Here is a 19,118-nt window from a genome sequence, read left to right on the forward strand (position 1 = left end):
CAAAACCGTTCGTGGAAAAACGAAACTGCGAAGGATCACGTGATCTTAGTCGTGAAACAAACGACAATTGGTGTAACGGTCAAAAACGTTCGCACGCGACGAAATGAGAAAGAGAAAGAGAAAGAAAGAAAGAAAGAGAGAGAAAGAGAGAGAAAGAGAGAGAGATGATCCGCCATGACGAATTTTTTATACATACATATAACTCGTATAAAAATAAGAAAAAAAGAAGAAAATAAGAATTTTCTCAGAAAGAAAACAAACGACTGTTAAACAATTATAAACAAGAAAAGAAGAAAAAAAAAAAATATTTTTATCGACCATTATTAACCGATAATATTAGGTTAAGGTCAGTATCGTAATACAAAAATACATATATTTATATATATACGTGTGTGTGTGTGTAACGAATAAAGCGGTGAAGGATTAAGCCAATGAACGATAAGAAAGAGACAACAAAAGAATAAGATATAACGCTTCGTTGTTTTATAATTAATTTCGAACATTACTTTTTCTTCAATTTTCAGTCAGTTATAAAAAAAAAAAAGAAAAAAAAAAGAATTGCAACAACTAATTAACTAATATCGTAGAGATCTTTTAACAAAGCTATGTAAGCTATGTATGTTACATCTATGTAACATAACGAAGTAAAAAAAGTAGTATAGAGTTGGATTTATTAAAAAGAATTTCGCGCCATTTCGAAGGAATCGTACGTGAAAAGCTTTTTCCTTTTCGTACGATCGTACGTTGTTCGATCGCTTTAGAAAATTGATAAGAGCGTCGAATTGGAAAAAGAACATTCTATAGATATAGTAAAATAAATAAATATAAAAGTAAAATACAATGCTATAACAAATAACAAAGATATTAATAATAAAAACATAACTAACCTCGTAATCCATCGGCTTCGATGTTCTCAGTTCGTGCCTCGTTTCATGATGCCTAAACACACACGTTCGTCGTGAAATTAAAAAAAAAAAAAAAAAAAAAGAAAGAAAAGGTTTGAGAAATCGTGTCTCTCGTTGGAAATATAATATACATATAGTCGCACGCGGGTGAGGGTAAATACGCGACGTTTGTAGAATAATAAAAAAGAAGAAAATTATGCACGGATAAATCTACACGAGGTAGTATAGAATCGTGTATATATTATGACGGTTTCATCTTCTATATCTTTTCAATTTTCACGTTTAACATTCGTTTATAATCGATAGAAACAAAAACCAATGGAAATAAATTTAAAACGAAGGAGGTTATCCTGCATGTATTATTACATCGGAAAGCTCGTATGAAATTATTATGCGAGCGTGTAATTTATAGTTTTATATATATATATATATATAAGGTATGTGTGTGTGTACGTGTATATTATGTATGTACGTTAAATACGTATACGTGATAAATTCGAAGCGACGTCGAAGGGATAAAAGGGAAGCACACGCGACGAAACTCCCTTCGATGTTGACCGTGCGCCGCGTACCGCGCGACTGACGCTCTTGTGCTAAGAGGACCACTGCTGCGTTCCCCCACTCCTAACGTCTTCGACCAATCAGACGACCACACGCGCCGCGTGCGATCTCCGCGACTCCTTAACTCCGAGTACGGGAATTGGAACGCGATCATTTTAAACATTTGAAATGTTTACGAACGGAAAGGTCGACGATGTTTGTAGAAAAAGAAAGGAAAGACTGTATTAAACGATATCTAAAGTTTCTATATATTTAATTAATCCTACTCCGTAATAAAACTTTTTATCTTCGTCGATTATATTTTTCCTTTATTTTCCCTGTCTCTTTTTAACCTATAGTTCCTTTCTTTTATCGAAGAAGCGGTAGCACGTGACCAGCGCCAAATTCAAATACGATATATATATATATATATATATATATATATATATATATAATTATTTTTTCTTTTCTTTTAAATTTATGTACATATTAAAACGCGAAGCGTCTATCAAAATCATTCCGATAAAACGATGAACATATTGCGACGAGAGGAAATAAAATTTCTATCTAAAAATCTGACCTTTTGAATGATGAGAAAAAAGAAGGAAAAAAAAAAGAAAAAAAGAAAGAAAAAAGAAAAGATAATGTTCCTCTCCGAAAAAACGAAAGTATAGACGTACGTTATTTCTCTCTCTCTCTCTCTCTTTTTTTTTTTATCTTAGCTTAGTTATAACGATCCTATTAATATCTCTCGACTCGAAGGACGTGGGAAAAGAAAAATGGTTTAATCTGTAAACTCTAAATGCCCTACCTAACAGACTATGATTTTTTTACCATCTTGCAAACACACACACACGCATACACGCGCTTACGTTTATATACCACCCACTCTTGTTGCTTCAACAACCGCGGGTGCGTCTTCCTGCGTTGGCGAACAAGTATTTGGTTGATGTTGATATCTTTCTACACACGAATATAAATACACATTACGTATATGTGTGTATATATTGCGATATTAACGATGTAATATTAACAAGCGGTACGAAACTTAAGTAATTATTAAACGACGAAGGAAGAAATACAATTTTAATATTCTTTCATTTTTTTATCATTATTATTACTTTTTTTTCTTTATTTCTTTTTTATTTTTATTTTTTTACTAAATCTTTCGTAAGAATCTATCACTACTATCTTTTTTTTTTTTGAGTTTGAATTTGACCTTCGATATTTTAAGGATTGATCCTTTCCAGTAACATATAACCTTTAAGTTACATAATTTCATCTACCTGTGCATTTTATTAAATCTTTTTTCTTCTTCTTCTTCTTTTTTTGCTTTTTTTCTTTTATATAGACATTCGTTCATCAAGCAAAATTAATTTTTAAATCATATTATAGAAGGTTCGTTTTATATCCTCCAAGTTTTAGTTAAATAATTATTATACTTACACCGATAATTATTATATATTTATTATTATATGTACTTCTTTATTCGTTATTAATATATCGATTATATTTATTTAATATTGTATAATATTGATAATATTTATGTATATGTTATACATATATGCAAGTAATAAGTAAATAAGTGATAAATTATATTGAATAAGTAGAAACAATCAATAATTTTTTTTTAATAATTAAAAAAAAAATTAACAAGCAATGTAAAAAACATATCTGATATTTTATTAAAGACATATTGATAATTTATGGGGTAAAGGGGAAGGTCAAAGAATCTCCTATGAATTTAACTATATTATAAATATTATGGTGTGTACCTCTTACTCCCTTCTCTTTCTCTTTTCAATAGACACCATCAGTTTTCTTTTACGTCAATAGTCTTTTATCTTCGGCATCACGCATTCGAAAGGATATTACACGAACGTTGAGAGCCTATCAATCAATCTGTCCAAGGACATTTGTAAATATCCTGATTCTTTATAAGTTTTCAAACCTTATAAGGAAATACTTTCTTCATCCCTCTCCTTCGTTCTTATATCATATATATATATATATATATATATATATATATATATATATATATAAAACTTGATTTAATACATTAAATTAAAATAATTTACATATGGTCTTATATAAAAGAAAAAAAAAAAGTAAGAATAATGATATCATTATAATTTGATTACAATCAAGATATAAAAGTATAAATTAAGAATAAAATTAATAGACCTTTAATTAAATTCTTCTATTTAATTCCTTATTTTCTTTAATTTCTTATACAAAATACACACACAAAAAAAAAAAAAGGAAAAAGAAAGAACAAGTTATATTAATCAATTCTAACAAGAAGATGAAAATTTCGTGAAAATCGATAATTTAAGAATGATTTTCTTTTAATCGACGGTCAAAAAAGGATGATGTTTTTTTTTCTTTTTTTTTTTTTTTTTCTTTTAATTCGCAGAATTTAAATCTCACTTTCTTTCTCTCTCTCTTTTTTTACTCTTCCCTCTCGTAAACTCACTCTTAATACATTTCATTCTACGAAATAAATATAGTACCGTCTGCTCGTGGAGGTCACGTTTAACTCGTATCGACCCTCCTGAAAATTACTTGTCTAGGGACTAGACAGTCCTTATGCACGCGATTAGTCAGTCGATAAAATGTTCTATCTATCTCTCTTCCTCTAACATACATTACAAACGCACACGCACGCTTCGTTTCGTCATTTTTGCATATTATCTAACACGATTTTATTAAAGAAATTTGGTGGAATTAATTAAAACAATATAAAATACTGTATCAGTAATCCCAAAATCAATATACTAGATCAAAAATCTCTACGTAGATCAAAAAATCTTTAACAAATGACATTAATAAAAAATCGATTGAATCTCTTCGAGCAATTTTTTCTAAATCAATTTCTTTTCTTAGATCGTAAGATTACCAGCCTGTTTATTAATAAAATTGGAGGACAAACCGCGAGTTCAATTAGTCGTGTTTTTAAAAATTATCTAGAAATTTATGATCCATCTTTTAGCATCGTTCATCCTTATTGAATAGTGATTATCTCGATCTTTTGATATACTCATATTACTGTAGTTTTTTCTTGAATATTTATTAGAACAAAAAATATTTCTCGATGTACGAATGATTTAATATTAAATAAAATTTCGTTTCTTAATATATATATATATATATATATATATATAGATATACGTATCGAAATACGAATGAAAAAATATTTTCATTCGATTGCATATAAAAACGCAGAGTCGTGATTCATGTAATAATAATAATCGATCGATCAACGATATGTTTTAATAATTAGTTAGAAAGACGTAACAAGAAAGCAAACAAAAACAAAAACAAGAAAAAAAGGAAATAAAGAAAAAAAAAAATAATGAAAAAAAGAAAGAAAGAAAGAAAGAAATGAGTGGTCGTTAAACCTTCGGTGTCGACCATGGGCCAATGACCAGTCATTTCCCGACAGATAAAAGTACGTTAGGCTAAAAGATAACTTCATACTGGAGTTCATCCTGCCAAAGATGAGTGGGTGCTACCGGAAGTTGAGGACCGGAGGCGACAGTGGCGCCACTGCGCGTCATTTCTTAACATCGTTGATCGGTATTGTCTTTCTTTCTTTTCTATTTCCTTTATTCTTTAGAAATTCTTACTAAGAAATTCTTGGAGGAAGAATTTCTTAGAATATTGTATAATGAACGAAGTTTAAAAAAAAAAAAAGAAGAAAAGAAAAAGACATTTGAATAGGATTTATTTTTTACGAAAAAAAAAAAAAGGTGATTGGAGAATTATTTTGTGGATCGAATTGCTAACGATGATGCAGTTATCTGTTAATATTTGTTAGGTTCTCGTTTCGTACGTATGAGAATTTAATATATATATGTATATGTATATGAATCATTTGTCAGTTACATGATAAACCTCTAAATTCGAAGATACCACTTAGGTCTACGTTTATAAGCAATCCCGTTATTTTAGATTAATCAAATTTAATTCTTTCTGTCCACCATATTGGTTTCGATAAACGTCGATGAACTCGATCGATAAATAAATCAATTTTGAAGAAAATTTTTTAATGGTCGTATTTATTAATTGTTGTTTAAAATAGCAAGAAAAAAAAAAGAAAAAAAAAGAAAAGAAAAAAGGGAAGAGAAAATATTTAGATAAAGAACATTGATATAGAAGTATCAAAATGATTCATACGGACAGTCGCGACGACACACCGGAAGTCAGTGATTGTTTCGAAGTGTGGTGACCTCTGTAGCCTTGACTGTCGAGGGTCAATCGCCTTTTTACCAATTAATCCGATCTCACAGTCATTATTATTCTAGAGCAAAACAAAGGAAAAAAAATAGTCGAACCAATTGTTACACTTTACAATTCATGTACACTAATTAGAATAAGGTTAAATTTCATACTTGACAATTGAAAATTACCTTGGTACGCCACCTGGTGATATCAAGATGCATATTATTAATAATAAAAATTAGAAATTAGAAATTGAAAATTTCATAAATACATATCATTAATTAAAAACATATAGATTTCATGTGACGATAAATTTATTTTTATGAAACGTAAGATTAAAAATGAGTTAAATTGATGAATACAAAAATTTCAATAATTAATCGTTAATTAATCAGTAACATTAGTAATTAATTAGTGAGCAAAATTATTACCATTTTTAACCTTTAAATAGATTAAAGATATTTAATGAAAATAAAAAAAAAAAAATTATAAAAAAACAAGACAAAAAAAAATGATTACTTCGAAATTATCTGTTGGTAAGTTTCCTATTTAACATTTTCTAAATACTAACTATAGAACGTTCCTCATTTTTATCGACTGCGAGAAACTCCTAGAATTTGTAATCTACTATGATCGTGAACACACTTTGTGAATTTGCTAAAAGAAAAAAAAAAAAAGGAAAAAAAAAAGTATCAAAGAGTAAAAACGTATTTGAAGAATTATTAAAATATTATTCACAATGTGAAATTTTTTCATTCTTTATTATCATTTATATATCATATTCTACATTACCGACAATTTCGAGGAAATAGATTACAGCGCTAATAGGATTAAAAATTAGTACTAAAAATCATCCGTTACACGTTTTTCTAAGTATCGAAGTTACATTTGTAATTACTTTACTTTCTCGAAATTAGTTTGTTTATCGAATCTGATAAATATTCAAGTCGTTTGGGTTATGTCATACATACCGTTGTATTTGCACGAAGTTTGATGTAAGTAATGATCAAATTGATTTTGTTTATCTTCATTGAAGAAATATCAAATTCAAATTAATTTTTTTCATATGACCATTCGATCTTCAAGATAAAAAATACAAACGAAATACAAATTAATTTCTTGCATTAATATCGATTACAACGTTATATTATCTGCAAAAATGCGGTCTTTTTTTTTTTCTTTTTTTTTTACACAAAAACGAAATAAAAAGAAATCATTGTCTTTATGTAATATTATTTTATGAAACAATCAAATCACTTTTATACGTTCATTCGTTTTCTGATTATTTAAAAATCTTGTTTTTATTTATCCATACAAGTTGTTAAAAATAAGAAAGTATGTAAAAACGATCCCAAGCAAATTAACGCATAACCTAATTAATATAAATTTATATATATACATATTTCTTTCTGCAGATTAAAAAGAAAGAAAGAAAGAAAAAAAAAAGAAAAGAAAAGAAAAGAAAATCGTCTAATAGAATGTTTTTAATGTTTGTCTCTTATTTTATATGAAAATATAAATGAGAAATATTATTAAGAAAAGACATAAATATATTGCAGAAATTTATATGAGGTGGTCATTAAGTAATGTCAGAATTTTTGAAGGTTATATAGCTAAATAGACAAGATTAATATTTTTTATAAAGAGAAAATTCAAACTATAAAATTTATTAAAAGAAATACATTGAAAACGATTAGTCAGATTCAAAACGTGCAGGAATATTATTAATCGTTCATTTATAAATGATATACTACATATTCTGGCATTACTTATTAAATAATATTAAATGATATAGAATATATATTTTATTTAATGGACCTTGGATATCGTTATCAACAAAGTTAATTATTAAAATGCCTGTTATCAGATATGTCATGTAAGAGCCAATCCAAATAAATATTAGATAATAGATAAATAAATAAATAAATATATAATTATAAATAACCTATATAATAATAATAATGATAATAATAATAATAATAAATAATCTTTAAGAGATCATTATCAAAAAAATAAATTTTGAGAAGAAGTCTCTTGGAAATATTATATAACAAATATTGATATACAAGATATTGAGTATAAAAAAATTAGATAAGAAATATTTGATAAAGATAAAATATATATATATATATATATATATATATATATATATATATATGTATGTTTATATACAATCGATCGTGTTATTAAAAGAGAAACATATTCTTTCCTGTAATCAAGACAAATATTCAAATCAAAGTTTTACTCGATAATCAAACAAAAATAAATAAAGAAGAAAAAAAAGAAATTAAATGAAAAAAGAATTGATATCGAAGTATCATCGCGATATGATTTGTCGAGAATGCAACAAAAAAAAGTAAAAAAGAAAGGGAAAAAAAAATTGATACTTGTCACGTAAATGATACGATTTTACGGTAATACAGAAAAAAAAAAAACAGAAAATAATTGATACGCGAATGTCACGTAATATGCATGATCTGTCGAGAATTCAAAAAGAAAACGAGAAAAGTTGAGAAAAAGAGATCGGTACTCGAGTGTAAGCTGCGCACGATCCGATGGAAATAAACTTTAAGAAATAAGATAAAATAAAAAAAAAAAATAAAAAAAAATAAAAAAAAGAAAGTAAAAGGGAAATAAAAAAGAGAAAAAGAAGAAGAAATTTCTTATCGAGATACGAGCGTTCACACGATTTTGCAAAAATGAAGATCCGAATGCAGGCGTCACGTGACGAGAGATTTGGCGGGAATACGAAAAGAAACCAAAAGAAAAAAAAAAAAACAAAAACAAAAACAAAAACAAAAACAAAAAGAAAAGAAAAATATTAAAAAGGAGTTGGAAGAGAAAAAAAAACGAATACAAAAGCAAAAAGAAACGAAAAGAAAAGAAAAAAAGATCGACGTACCAAGAGATCGAGAGATCGAGATCGAGAGAGAGAAAGAGAGAGAGAGAAAGAAAAAGAAAACAAGAGATTCGTATGTATATAAGTGTTTACGAGATAAGATTTTTGCAAGAATTAGGATGTAGGAATAGCAGATAGAAATGAGAACGATGTGTGTGTACGTGTGTGTGTACGTGTGTGTGTGAGAGAGAGAGAGAGAGAGAAAAAGAGAAAGAGAGAGAGAAAGAGAAAGAGAGAGAGAGAGAGAGAAAGATAGAAACAAAGATAGAAAGAGACACCCGGTATATAAAAGTTGGCCGGCCGTCTGGCGAGCCCCAGTGCACAAATGGGATAGGTAACTGATTCTCTGATCTAGTGGTGTAAGATCCCTCCTGGAGAGAACGTGGCAAGCTCTGCTACGTCGACGACGATGACCACGACGACGACAACGACGAGGACGACGACGACGACGACGACGACGACGACGACGACAACGATTATGACGACGATGTTTTATTGAATACGTTCAGAATCTAAAGAGATAGATAAATAGAAATAGAGATAGAGATAGAGATAGAGATAGAGATAAAGATAAAGATAGAAATAGAAAGAGAGAGAGAGAGAGGTCTATCCTCGTCGTCTTTTTATTTCCGAAGAAAGGGTAAATATTTGATTAAAAGAAGAATAAGGACTCGAAGGATTATCAATAAGGACTACGATTAACGAATTGTTATTGATAAGTAAGTAATCGATTAAGTTTTTATCATACACTTTATGTATTAGATAATTCGAGCTATTTTTGTTCCCTCTTTATTTTTTTTTTCTTTTTTTCTTTTTTTTTTTTTTTTTCATTTAAATAAAGAATTCAATCGTATCGATTTGTATCTTCTATCAATGATTAATACGATGATAGAAACGATAATAGAAAATCTTTAGATATATTATTTATCTATCTGGAATATATAGATCCTTATCACGTTCTATCGTATATATTTGTGTGTGTATGTGTGTGTGTATCGTTAATTGTAAGATTGTATCTGTAGAGTTATATCGTTATGTAAGTGTTAATAATAACAGTACTAGACAAATGATATATCCTTTTCAATATGATAGTACACCAGCAGTATATAAAGGCGAGAAGATGATTTATGTTTGACATCAAACTAGGTTCGCGAATGTGAACGGGTCACAGTTCAGGAAGCATTCACACACACACACACACAAATACTCTTTCTCTCTTTCTCTTTCTCCCTGTGTGTAAAGTAAAACATGTCGACATGGAAATATGGACACGCGCGTTAACGACCTTAACTTTTCTTTTGTCTTGTTGTTTTTTTTTTCTTCTTTCATATTCGCTCCATTAACAATTTCAAAGTATCGAGGGATAGAAAAAAAAATAGAAAGAGGGAGAGAGAAGAAATATGTGAATGTCCTATTAGTGTATCTTTTTTTTTTTTTTTTTTTTTTATATATATATATATATATATATATATATATATATATATATATATATTATTTTTTATACTATTTTTATATGCTTTCTTATCAATTTTAGAATTTTTATGCGCGTATATATGTCTCTCTCTCTCTCTCTTTCTTTCTTTCTCTCTTTATATATGCGTACGCATGTGTGTGTGAGAGAGAGAAAGATTACGAGCGTCATGTTAGTGTATCCTTCTCGTATTTTTTTTTCTTTTTCTTTTTTTTTTTTTTTTGAAATACCGTTTTCATTCTCTTTATTATTAGTTTTAGAGCGTGAAAGAGAGAAACATAGAAGGAGACAGAGATAGGCATAGAGAGTCTCTTGTTAGCTAATAAATATTATCTAAATTTGAAATTTCATCGGTGTGTGAATAACACCACGTGCATTTAATTCGAATAGAAATAATGTTGAGGTTTCAACGTCAACGTTCTAAACAGTAATTTCGCTGTGTGCAATTCCTCCAGGAAAATCTTTTTGTATACATTGGCTCTGTGAAATCGATTGGCACTTGACCAAGAACAATATTACTAATGGGTTTCATTGGTCTACCGTACCATTTGCAAAATTTTCGTTTTGCCCAACGGGTTTCACGTGTTCACGTTGAATAGAATGAATTTTCTCTATGGCCTCGATTATACAACGATTTTCGAGTGGGTGGTTCGAAACTTGTGGATTATCTATAATATTAATCATTGATAACATTCGATATATCGATTACAAATAATTTATTATCGTATATTAATTTTTCCTTTCAGACTATTTTCAACTATTTGATTTCTGTTATCTCAGTTTATTGAGAAATAGAGAAATTTGTTATCGACTTGGTACTTTTACGTAAATATGAAATTTTTCATCGTTACGTTCAATCGTGTAATATATATATATATATATATTTTTTTTTTTAAACGATCACTCCTCCTATCGGTGTAATCGTAATTATAACGTTAGGAGTGATCATCTCAGGAGTGAAAAAAAAATTATATCCGAAGAAATATATCGGTACGATTATAATCTTACGAATATTAAAATCCATTTTTGTCGCAATGTTAGTTGATTTGATTTGTTTCACGCACATTCTATCTTTCTTTCTCTATTTTTATTTTATTTCTTTTTTACATTTCTCTTGTTTCCTTTTTTATTAAACAATGTCGCAAACAACAAAGTAAAGTTTCGTTGGACTTTCGAAATGAAATTAATTCAAAAGTTCGTCAATCGATCGAACTTATTGTTCGCGATCGCAAACGAGATTTCTACACAATTTTGCTTCTTGTATCAATACATACATATATATATATATATATTTTTTTTTTCAAACGACAAAAATTTTCAATTCGTCCGAACTTCGTCGTCCGATCAGTTTTTCAATCGAAAAGTTTTCCCAAATAAATTTCACGACTGACGATGTAATATCAAAGTAAATTTCAAATGGAAAAGTTTCGATTGGAAAAAAGTTAACAATTCGAACGGACAAAATTAAATCGTAAAAGCGATCGTGACGAGTTCTCTGGACAATTTTTTTTTTTTTTTTTTTTTTCAAACAATAACAAAAATTTCAGTTGATCCGAATTTGATTGGATTGATTAATTCGATTATTGAATTCATTACGATTGAAATTAATTCTACGAACGACGACGAAAATTACATTTCGTTGTTGTTTCGATTGAAAGTTAACAATTCGATTAAATGATAGACAGACAGACAGAGAGAGAGAGAGAGAGAGAGAGAGAGAGAGAGATAGAGAGAGATAGAAATAGATATAGAGACCCTACACACTCTCTACAGGGTCTCGTCGACAATATCGGCTTCCTGGCACGGTGCCCTCCTACGAGAGCATACTTCCCTTCCCAAAGCATCAAATCGTTTCCTCGTATCGGCCTGTGCCCTTAATTCTTCGAATAAGCATCGCTAGTGTTACTAAAATCCAACAAATTACAATGTTGTAAATATATCGTTCGTACAATCGTAGAAAATCTTTCTTCGTTTATCAATAAAATTTCATATAATGTCCATAAAATCTTTCCTCGCTCTTTTTGAATTCTTATGATCGGAAATTATTTAAAAAAAGAAAAGGAACTATGACGTCGGAATCCTTGTAAATTTGTTCGTAAATAAATTCTCATTTAATTTCTATTCGATCTTTCCTTTTCGATATTTTTTTTATTTATCTTTGAATTCTTACAATTAATTTATTTTCGAAGTTAATGTATGATCGATTTGTACGTAATGAATTTTATTAAGGAAAAACAAAATATATATATATATATTACGGTGTTGTAATTATTGTAATTTTCAATATTAACAAGACTCGATTTAGTTTTTTATCGATTCGATTTAGAAAAAAAAAAAAAAAATCTTTGAATAGGAATATTGAATTATTATTAATTTTCAATTTTCTTTTTTGTACGAACGAGCATGGAATTAATTTTTTTAAACAAATTTTTTATATATATATATATATAAATAATAATAAATGAAAATATCTAATCGTGCGTTCAACGAACACATTATTACATCTTCCATTTTATAATCTGAAAAATATTTTGAAATCTCATTACAATTACAAACAAGTGTACGCAATTGTGATAACTATGGTGTTTATGGTATTAATTGAGACTCTTACCGTAATACCACCTCTACAAAAATCGACGACTCTTTTTCTTTTTTTCTTACTCATTTAATATCTCAATCATAATAAAAATTAATACTCTTTTTGTAATATATTTTGACATTTCTTTTCCTATTATGTAATTTATTTTTATACGACGCCGTATATCGAAAATGAGTTATACCACTTAGCACACTTCAACGCAAATCACTTGTTGACAAAGACTCTTTTTCTTGTAATACTTTCTCTAAAAAAAAACAAAGAAAAAAAAAGAAAAGAATCAGACATTTCATTTCTTTTCTTATTATATAATTCATTATTATACGACGCCATATTGAAAATTCTACGTTTCACTCGATCCCCTACACTTCGACCATAATGTGATAGTAATTTTAATCAAGATTTCTTATTGGAACATTTCTTTTTTATTTATTCATTTACCATAGTAAAAAAGAAAAATAAATAAATAAATAAATAAGATTTATTGAAGTTATATTTTATACAGTAAATCTTAAAATTAGATGATCGGATCAACCTGTTAATGTCTTCCTTCCTTTTTATAATTATATATTAATATTAAAAATTTGCAAGATCTATGAAATTAAAAGAGAAAGAGAGAGAGAGAGAGAGAAAGAGTAATGTGAAGTATACTGAAATGGCTTGAAGTATACTGAAATGTACATTCTTGGCTACAAAGAAAAAGAAAAGGACGGAAGAAGACCGGTCTTGGTCAGGTGATAGTGAACAGTATTCGTGAATACTTCTGAATACTAATAAGAAAGAGAAAGATAAAGAGATAAAAAGAGGATTATCTACAAACAACGTGTACATCTTTAAAGATAATCTTTTTCTCGAAAAAAAAAAAATAAAAAAATAAAAGAAAAAAAAACAATAAAATAAACGATATTATTAAATTCGTTCGTGTTTAATTTAATCACATTTTATTATATTTTATTATAATTCGATATAACGTTAACCTTCATGGGAAAAAAGAAAAAAAGCAAAAAAGAATTCGCCTATCTTATCAACTTTGAATAAGATAGTACGAGTCACGACTAAAACATACAAACCACGACGTTCTTTTTTTATCTCTAATTCATGAGTTTTTCCTTTTAAACATTATGTGAAAGATTATGATATCTCTGTATACAATACGTGCACGTTTTTTGTTTCTTTCCTTTTCTTTGTTCCTACAATTATAAAAGTCGTTCATCACTAGAGAGTTCGAAAGAGAAGATCATCTCATTTGGTATATTTAGATTCATAAAGATTAAAAAAAAAAAAAAAAAAAAAAAACGTGAAAAAAACAAAACAATTTATTTACTACTACTATATATATAATTTTTGGTTTGAACGAAAAAAAAAAAGAAAAAAAAAGAAAAAAAAAACTATAAAAATCAATGATTAACAAAACGTATGCAACAAAAACTAATGCAAAAACAATAATTTCAGGAACACCAATACCTAACAAAATGTTATTGCTGTTCGTACTCCTAATCGGTAGCGTTAAATCAGGGGAATTTGAGGTAGAATTTGAATTACCTGAGGTACCAAGCGAATCCGCAGCTTTACCAAAGGAGGAAATTCAACCGACACCATTACCTGGTCAACTCTATCCTCGAGAGAGCGAATCACGCGAGGTAAATGAAATTTCGATTTAATTATTATTAATTTTCTAATCAAAAGGAGACGTTATGATACATACCAGTTGTTATTAACGATACAGGTGAAATCACTCGATGGTTTATGGGATTTTATTGCCTCACCTTCTGATGACGTATTGAAAGGCTACAGAGAATTCTGGTACATTGATTCACTGTCAAAGGTATTATTATTAATCATTGATCGACTTAATTTCAATTGGTTTAAAATAAATGTTTCTAAATGTTTGACGTTTCTCTAGGCTGGTGAATTGATTAAAATGCCAGTACCATCTTCTTACAACGATATAACAACGTCTAAAGAACTCAGGGATCACATTGGTGCTGTCTGGTACGAACGTACTTTTTATATACCCTGGTCTTGGCAAAATCAAAGAGTTTTTTTAAGATTTGGTTCTGTCAATTATCTCGCACAAGTGGTAAGTCTTATTTCAACTCAGAAACGTCAACTTAGAAATATCTAAGAATAATTATCGTTATAGTGGATCAACAATGAATTGGTGATAGAACACGAGATTGGAAATCTTCCGTTCGAGGCAGAGATAACGAAATACTTGTTCTTCGGTTTAAAAAATCGTATAACCGTTGCAGTTGACAATACCTTGCTTCAAACAAGTATACCTCAAGGAAAGATATATGACATTGTCACCGATAACGGAACGAAACACTTTCAAAGTTATTCCTTTGATTTTTTCAATTATGCTGGTATTCACAGGTATAGTTGTATAGTACTAACTATTTTAAATATCCTATGTATATCGCAATATCATTGTAATATTTGATTTATTAACTAACATCGACGTTATTATAATTGTAAAAGAAGTTAATATTCGTGATAAGGATTATACAATAAAACTTTTACGATTCATATTTTCATACGTAGATCAGTATTGTTGTACACCACACCACGAGTATATATCGAGGATATAACTATAAGAACCGGAGTGGTAGTTGACATGGGTATAATAAAATATACAATACAAGCGGCAGGTTTAAACCAAGGTGAAATACCAATCTGTATTGTGACCTTGCATGATGCAGAAGAAAACTTGGTAATAAAGGAACCAGACAATATACACTTATCTGGTATTCTTAAAGTACCTAAAGCAAAACTTTGGTGGCCCCGAGGCATGAATTCTTCGCCTGGTTATCTTTATACTCTCGAGGTATATATAGAAAGGAATCTATATTTAAAGTATTAATATATGGAAATTAAATTAATTGAATTCATTGGATTTTTCTTTCTCTCTCTCTTTTTTTCTTTTTTCTTTTTTTTTTTTTAATTTTTAGGTCAGATTGTCAACACAAAATGATACCAATTCAGACGTTTATAGACTACCTATTGGAATTAGAACCGTGTCATGGACAAATACGAGTTTATTAGTGAACAATAAACCCGTTTATATGAGAGGTTTCGGTAGACACGAAGATGCAATTATAAGAGGTCGTGGTTTCGATCTTGTCACTATGATCAGGGACTATGAACTTTTACAATGGGTTGGTGCTAATTCTTATAGGACTAGTCATTATCCTTACAGCGACGAAGTTCTTGATATGGCTGATAGGTATCTAAAGATTTGACTTTTTTTTTTTTTAAATTAATAAAAATTTTGGGGTAACAAAATACGTTTTTTTTTCTTTTCTTTTTTGTTTTTTTAAGACTCGGTTTCATGATCATCGACGAGTGTCCTTCGGTCGACACAGAAAACTTCACACCTCTTTTACTTTTACGTCATAAAACATCTTTGTCGGAACTTGTACGAAGGGATAAAAATCATCCGTCTGTTATCATGTGGTCTCTCGCTAATGAGCCAAGAACACAATTACAAGGTGCCGACGAATATTTCAAACAAATTGCTGATCATACTAAAGCTCTTGATCCTACTAGACCGGTTACCATAGCTCTTGCAAGAAGTGTTCAGGTATTAATTCTATTAGTTCTAAAATTCATAATCGTATTGATTAAATAATTCAATGATTTATATTTATTTAGGAAGATAAAGTTGGTCAGTATTTGGACGTTATTAGTTTTAATCGTTACAATTCGTGGTACGCAAATTCTGGTAGATTGGATATGATTATCGATCGTGTATTTACCGAGGCCGAAGCTTGGCACAGAAAATACGATAAACCTGTGCTTATGTCCGAATATGGCGCAGACACTTTGTCCGGTCAACACGAGGTAAGAAATGTTAAAGAAGAAATATTAAAAAGTATAATTAAAAAGAAAACAAATATATACTCATAACATGAAATATTCAAAATAATCAAAAATGAAATGTTCTAGTTACCTAGTTATGTATGGAGCGAAGAATACCAAACCGAAATGTTTTCTAAACATTTTGAAGCATTCGATCGTTTAAGAAACGAAGGTTTCTTCATTGGTGAATTTATTTGGAACTTTGCAGACTTTCGAACAGCTCAAAGTAAGATTTAATTCTTTTATACTTCATAAATCATTGAAAATGTTATTACAAATTGTTTGTATAAATATATAAATATTTCTATGTTTTTAGCTTATTACAGAGTAGGTGGAAATAAAAAAGGTATTTTTACAAGAGACAGACAACCAAAAATGGTAGCTCATCACGTCAGAAAGAGATATTATGCGTTAGAAATGGAAATAGATGGAACGCAATTACCGCAAAATCTCGAGAGTTACGTTTCTAATTATTACTCTCTACATACCGAACTGTGAATGTAATTTTACCTTTCTTTCTTTCTTTTTTTTTCTTTTCTTTTTTTTTTTTTTTTTGAAGTCTACTCGCTTAACATTTACATCATTTAGTATATTTTTATCTCTCAATTCTTTCGGATATGTTTGCACAGATATATATATTACAATATGAAATTGAATTATTTATTTCGATGCAAGACATATTCCGATAAAAAGTACTTGTTAATACCTGTTTATTTTATAACGGACCAACTACGTATATTTTTAAGGATTATAGCTTTCATTAATGTCACCACTTTCTCTACCTAATTACTTAATCGTCAAATAATTATTATCTAACAATCACTTTGCTAATCCGCTGCTACGTTTCTTATGTTTTTATAAAAAACAAATAACAGTATTAAAATTTCCTAATAACTGTAATACTTGTACAAAAACATTTTCATTTTCCAAATGCTGGTATATGCGCATGACATTAAATTATTTGCATCATTTATTCTCTTCTATTTCTGTAACTTTTAGACACGCATCTGCAAGTTCTACGAATATAGGTTCTGTCATAGCTAAAGCTATAGCTTTCGTCGGATTCGGATCTTTCAAAATCGCCTTTATAATAGTACGTACGTGTGGATTTTTTAAACAGTCTTTAACTTCGTTACTCTCACGCAATTTCTTTAATTTTTCCAACGGTACCGTGTCCTCTGTTGGAAAATCATATTTTTCATTTTCATCAATGTTTACATCGGTATCAATCGATTGTGGTTTTGGTGCGACGCAGCCAATTTTTTTGTGTTCTTTGCAACAAACGACAGAACAGCTAAACAGATAAAACATTTATGAAACATTTTCAATATTACATATAAATTTGATAAAGAAATCGACGAATTTTATTAGACACCGAAACACGAAAGTAACCTCAAAAAGTACTTACTATAAATTTCTGCACGTAGGACACTTGTAGGCAGCTCCATCCTTATCACACACAATACAAATTTTCTTCATCCTTTTCTTGTCTATTAAACTATCTATTAAATACTGTGTTATTAAAATAATTAACTAGAAAATTTTTAAATAAAAATCATTACAAGCACACATGCACGCGATTTCATAGGAACTCTCATACTGCCATCTGCCGACTACAATTACAATCTCTCCCTCTCTCCTTCTCTCTCCCTCTCTTACTCCCTTTCCTACTCTTCGTTCTTCTCTCTCTTCTTTATTCTTTCATCTTACTTATGCGCGCGCACGTCTATATGTATATATATATATATATATATATATATGGATTTGTATCTCATAAATTCGAAAATAATTTAAATATTGACTATACACATATATATATATATACACATATATATATATATAATTCAAATAAATGAAATTAAAAATACAATAATATTATAAATGATAAATAAAAGTAATAGCGATTAATATTTTACCATTAAGGCGATTAATGCAAAACTTTTTTTTACAATAATAAATACAAACTTCATAAGAATATTGAAAATGCAAAAATTAAATACAAACGAAAATTCTTACAATTCAATCTAACTTTAACAATACGAATAGTTATATTTTGCTTTCTCAAAAGAAAATAGGTCGCATTTCGTTCGGCGAAAATACATCATGCATACCAAATATCTAAAGATCCTACGAACCTCTTTTGGGTTAAAGTGATAGAAGGTATTAACGATGTATGTATATGTACGTATGTGTACAAAAGAAAGCAAGAGAGAGACAGAGACAGAAAGAAAAATACCAAAAAAGAAAGAAAAAGGAGTTCGATTTCGAGGAATCACTTATTTGCTCAATATTAAATTTATCAAAAAAAGTTCACTACTCATATATAGCTAACAATTATTATAACATAATATATATAACATTAAAACATTCGATATAAATATAAAAATGTTCTACGCATTTGTATGTATGTATATATATATATATATACATGAATCATCCAATGCCAATGGAAATTTTAATTTTTTGACGATAAATTTCAATGGCGCCAATTTTGAATGTCCCTCATTACCAATCACGTGATTACTTCGTACATCAATAAAAATATAATCTTTTTTCTTCATTTTCTTTCTTTCTTCTCCTCTCCAAAACTCATTTACGTTTGTCGTCTGATTTGCAAATGAG

General features: G+C 28.8%; 3 protein-coding genes and 1 long non-coding RNA gene across 9 annotated transcripts in view; 1 reads left to right on the forward strand and 3 right to left on the reverse strand.

Annotated features, from left to right (window-relative positions):
• The window catches only part of LOC127072101 (matrix metalloproteinase-2), a 214,145-nt gene that overhangs the window by 187,411 nt on the left and 7,616 nt on the right, over positions 1-19,118 (reverse strand). For 2 of the 6 annotated variants that reach the window (XM_051012232.1, XM_051012230.1), the window contains exon 2: positions 888-939. The exons of 1 other annotated variant lie outside the window; for it this stretch is intronic. In XM_051012232.1, the coding sequence (XP_050868189.1) occupies positions 888-939 (52 nt within the window). Of the gene's footprint in view, positions 1-887; positions 1,490-19,118 lie in introns of those variants that run through there. 3 more of the 6 variants (XM_051012234.1, XM_051012235.1, XM_051012233.1) reach the window with 3 other exon arrangements.
• On the forward strand, positions 8,879-17,054 carry LOC127072104 (beta-glucuronidase). The gene is made up of 11 exons (XM_051012272.1): positions 8,879-9,287; positions 14,088-14,275; positions 14,362-14,460; positions 14,539-14,715; positions 14,779-15,011; positions 15,180-15,462; positions 15,587-15,861; positions 15,957-16,218; positions 16,290-16,478; positions 16,584-16,722; positions 16,813-17,054. Exons 2-11 carry the CDS (start codon positions 14,108-14,110, stop codon positions 16,992-16,994), a joined length of 2,007 nt encoding a protein of 668 aa, XP_050868229.1. The 5' UTR covers positions 8,879-9,287; positions 14,088-14,107; the 3' UTR covers positions 16,995-17,054.
• LOC127072112 (uncharacterized) lies at positions 10,043-14,247 on the reverse strand. Its single transcript, XR_007785315.1, has 2 exons — positions 14,178-14,247; positions 10,043-11,944 (listed from the first exon to the last, which is right to left on the reverse strand). It is a non-coding gene; the product is annotated as an uncharacterized LOC127072112 (long non-coding RNA).
• Positions 16,255-18,113, reverse strand: LOC127072110 (zinc finger HIT domain-containing protein 3). The gene is made up of 2 exons (XM_051012278.1): positions 17,905-18,113; positions 16,255-17,790 (listed from the first exon to the last, which is right to left on the reverse strand). Exons 1-2 carry the CDS (start codon positions 17,973-17,975, stop codon positions 17,463-17,465), a joined length of 399 nt encoding a protein of 132 aa, XP_050868235.1. The 5' UTR covers positions 17,976-18,113; the 3' UTR covers positions 16,255-17,462.

The sequence above is a fragment of the Vespula vulgaris genome, chromosome 24 (genome assembly GCF_905475345.1).
Source record: "Vespula vulgaris chromosome 24, iyVesVulg1.1, whole genome shotgun sequence".
NCBI lineage: Eukaryota > Metazoa > Arthropoda > Insecta > Hymenoptera > Vespidae > Vespula > Vespula vulgaris.

Bases quoted from the DNA above. Each gene is read 5' to 3' on its own strand.
- LOC127072104 (XM_051012272.1), top strand. From the start codon at position 14,108: ATGTTATTGCTGTTCGTACTCCTAATCGGTAGCGTTAAATCAGGGGAA. The intron at 16,219-16,289 runs GTATTAATTCTA...ATATTTATTTAG, and splicing joins CTCTTGCAAGAAGTGTTCAG to GAAGATAAAGTTGGTCAGTA. The intron at 16,479-16,583 runs GTAAGAAATGTT...GAAATGTTCTAG, and splicing joins CTTTGTCCGGTCAACACGAG to TTACCTAGTTATGTATGGAG.
- LOC127072110 (XM_051012278.1), bottom strand. From the start codon at position 17,975: ATGAAGAAAATTTGTATTGTGTGTGATAAGGATGGAGCTGCCTACAAG. The intron at 17,791-17,904 runs GTAAGTACTTTT...TTATCTGTTTAG, and splicing joins CCTACGTGCAGAAATTTATA to CTGTTCTGTCGTTTGTTGCA.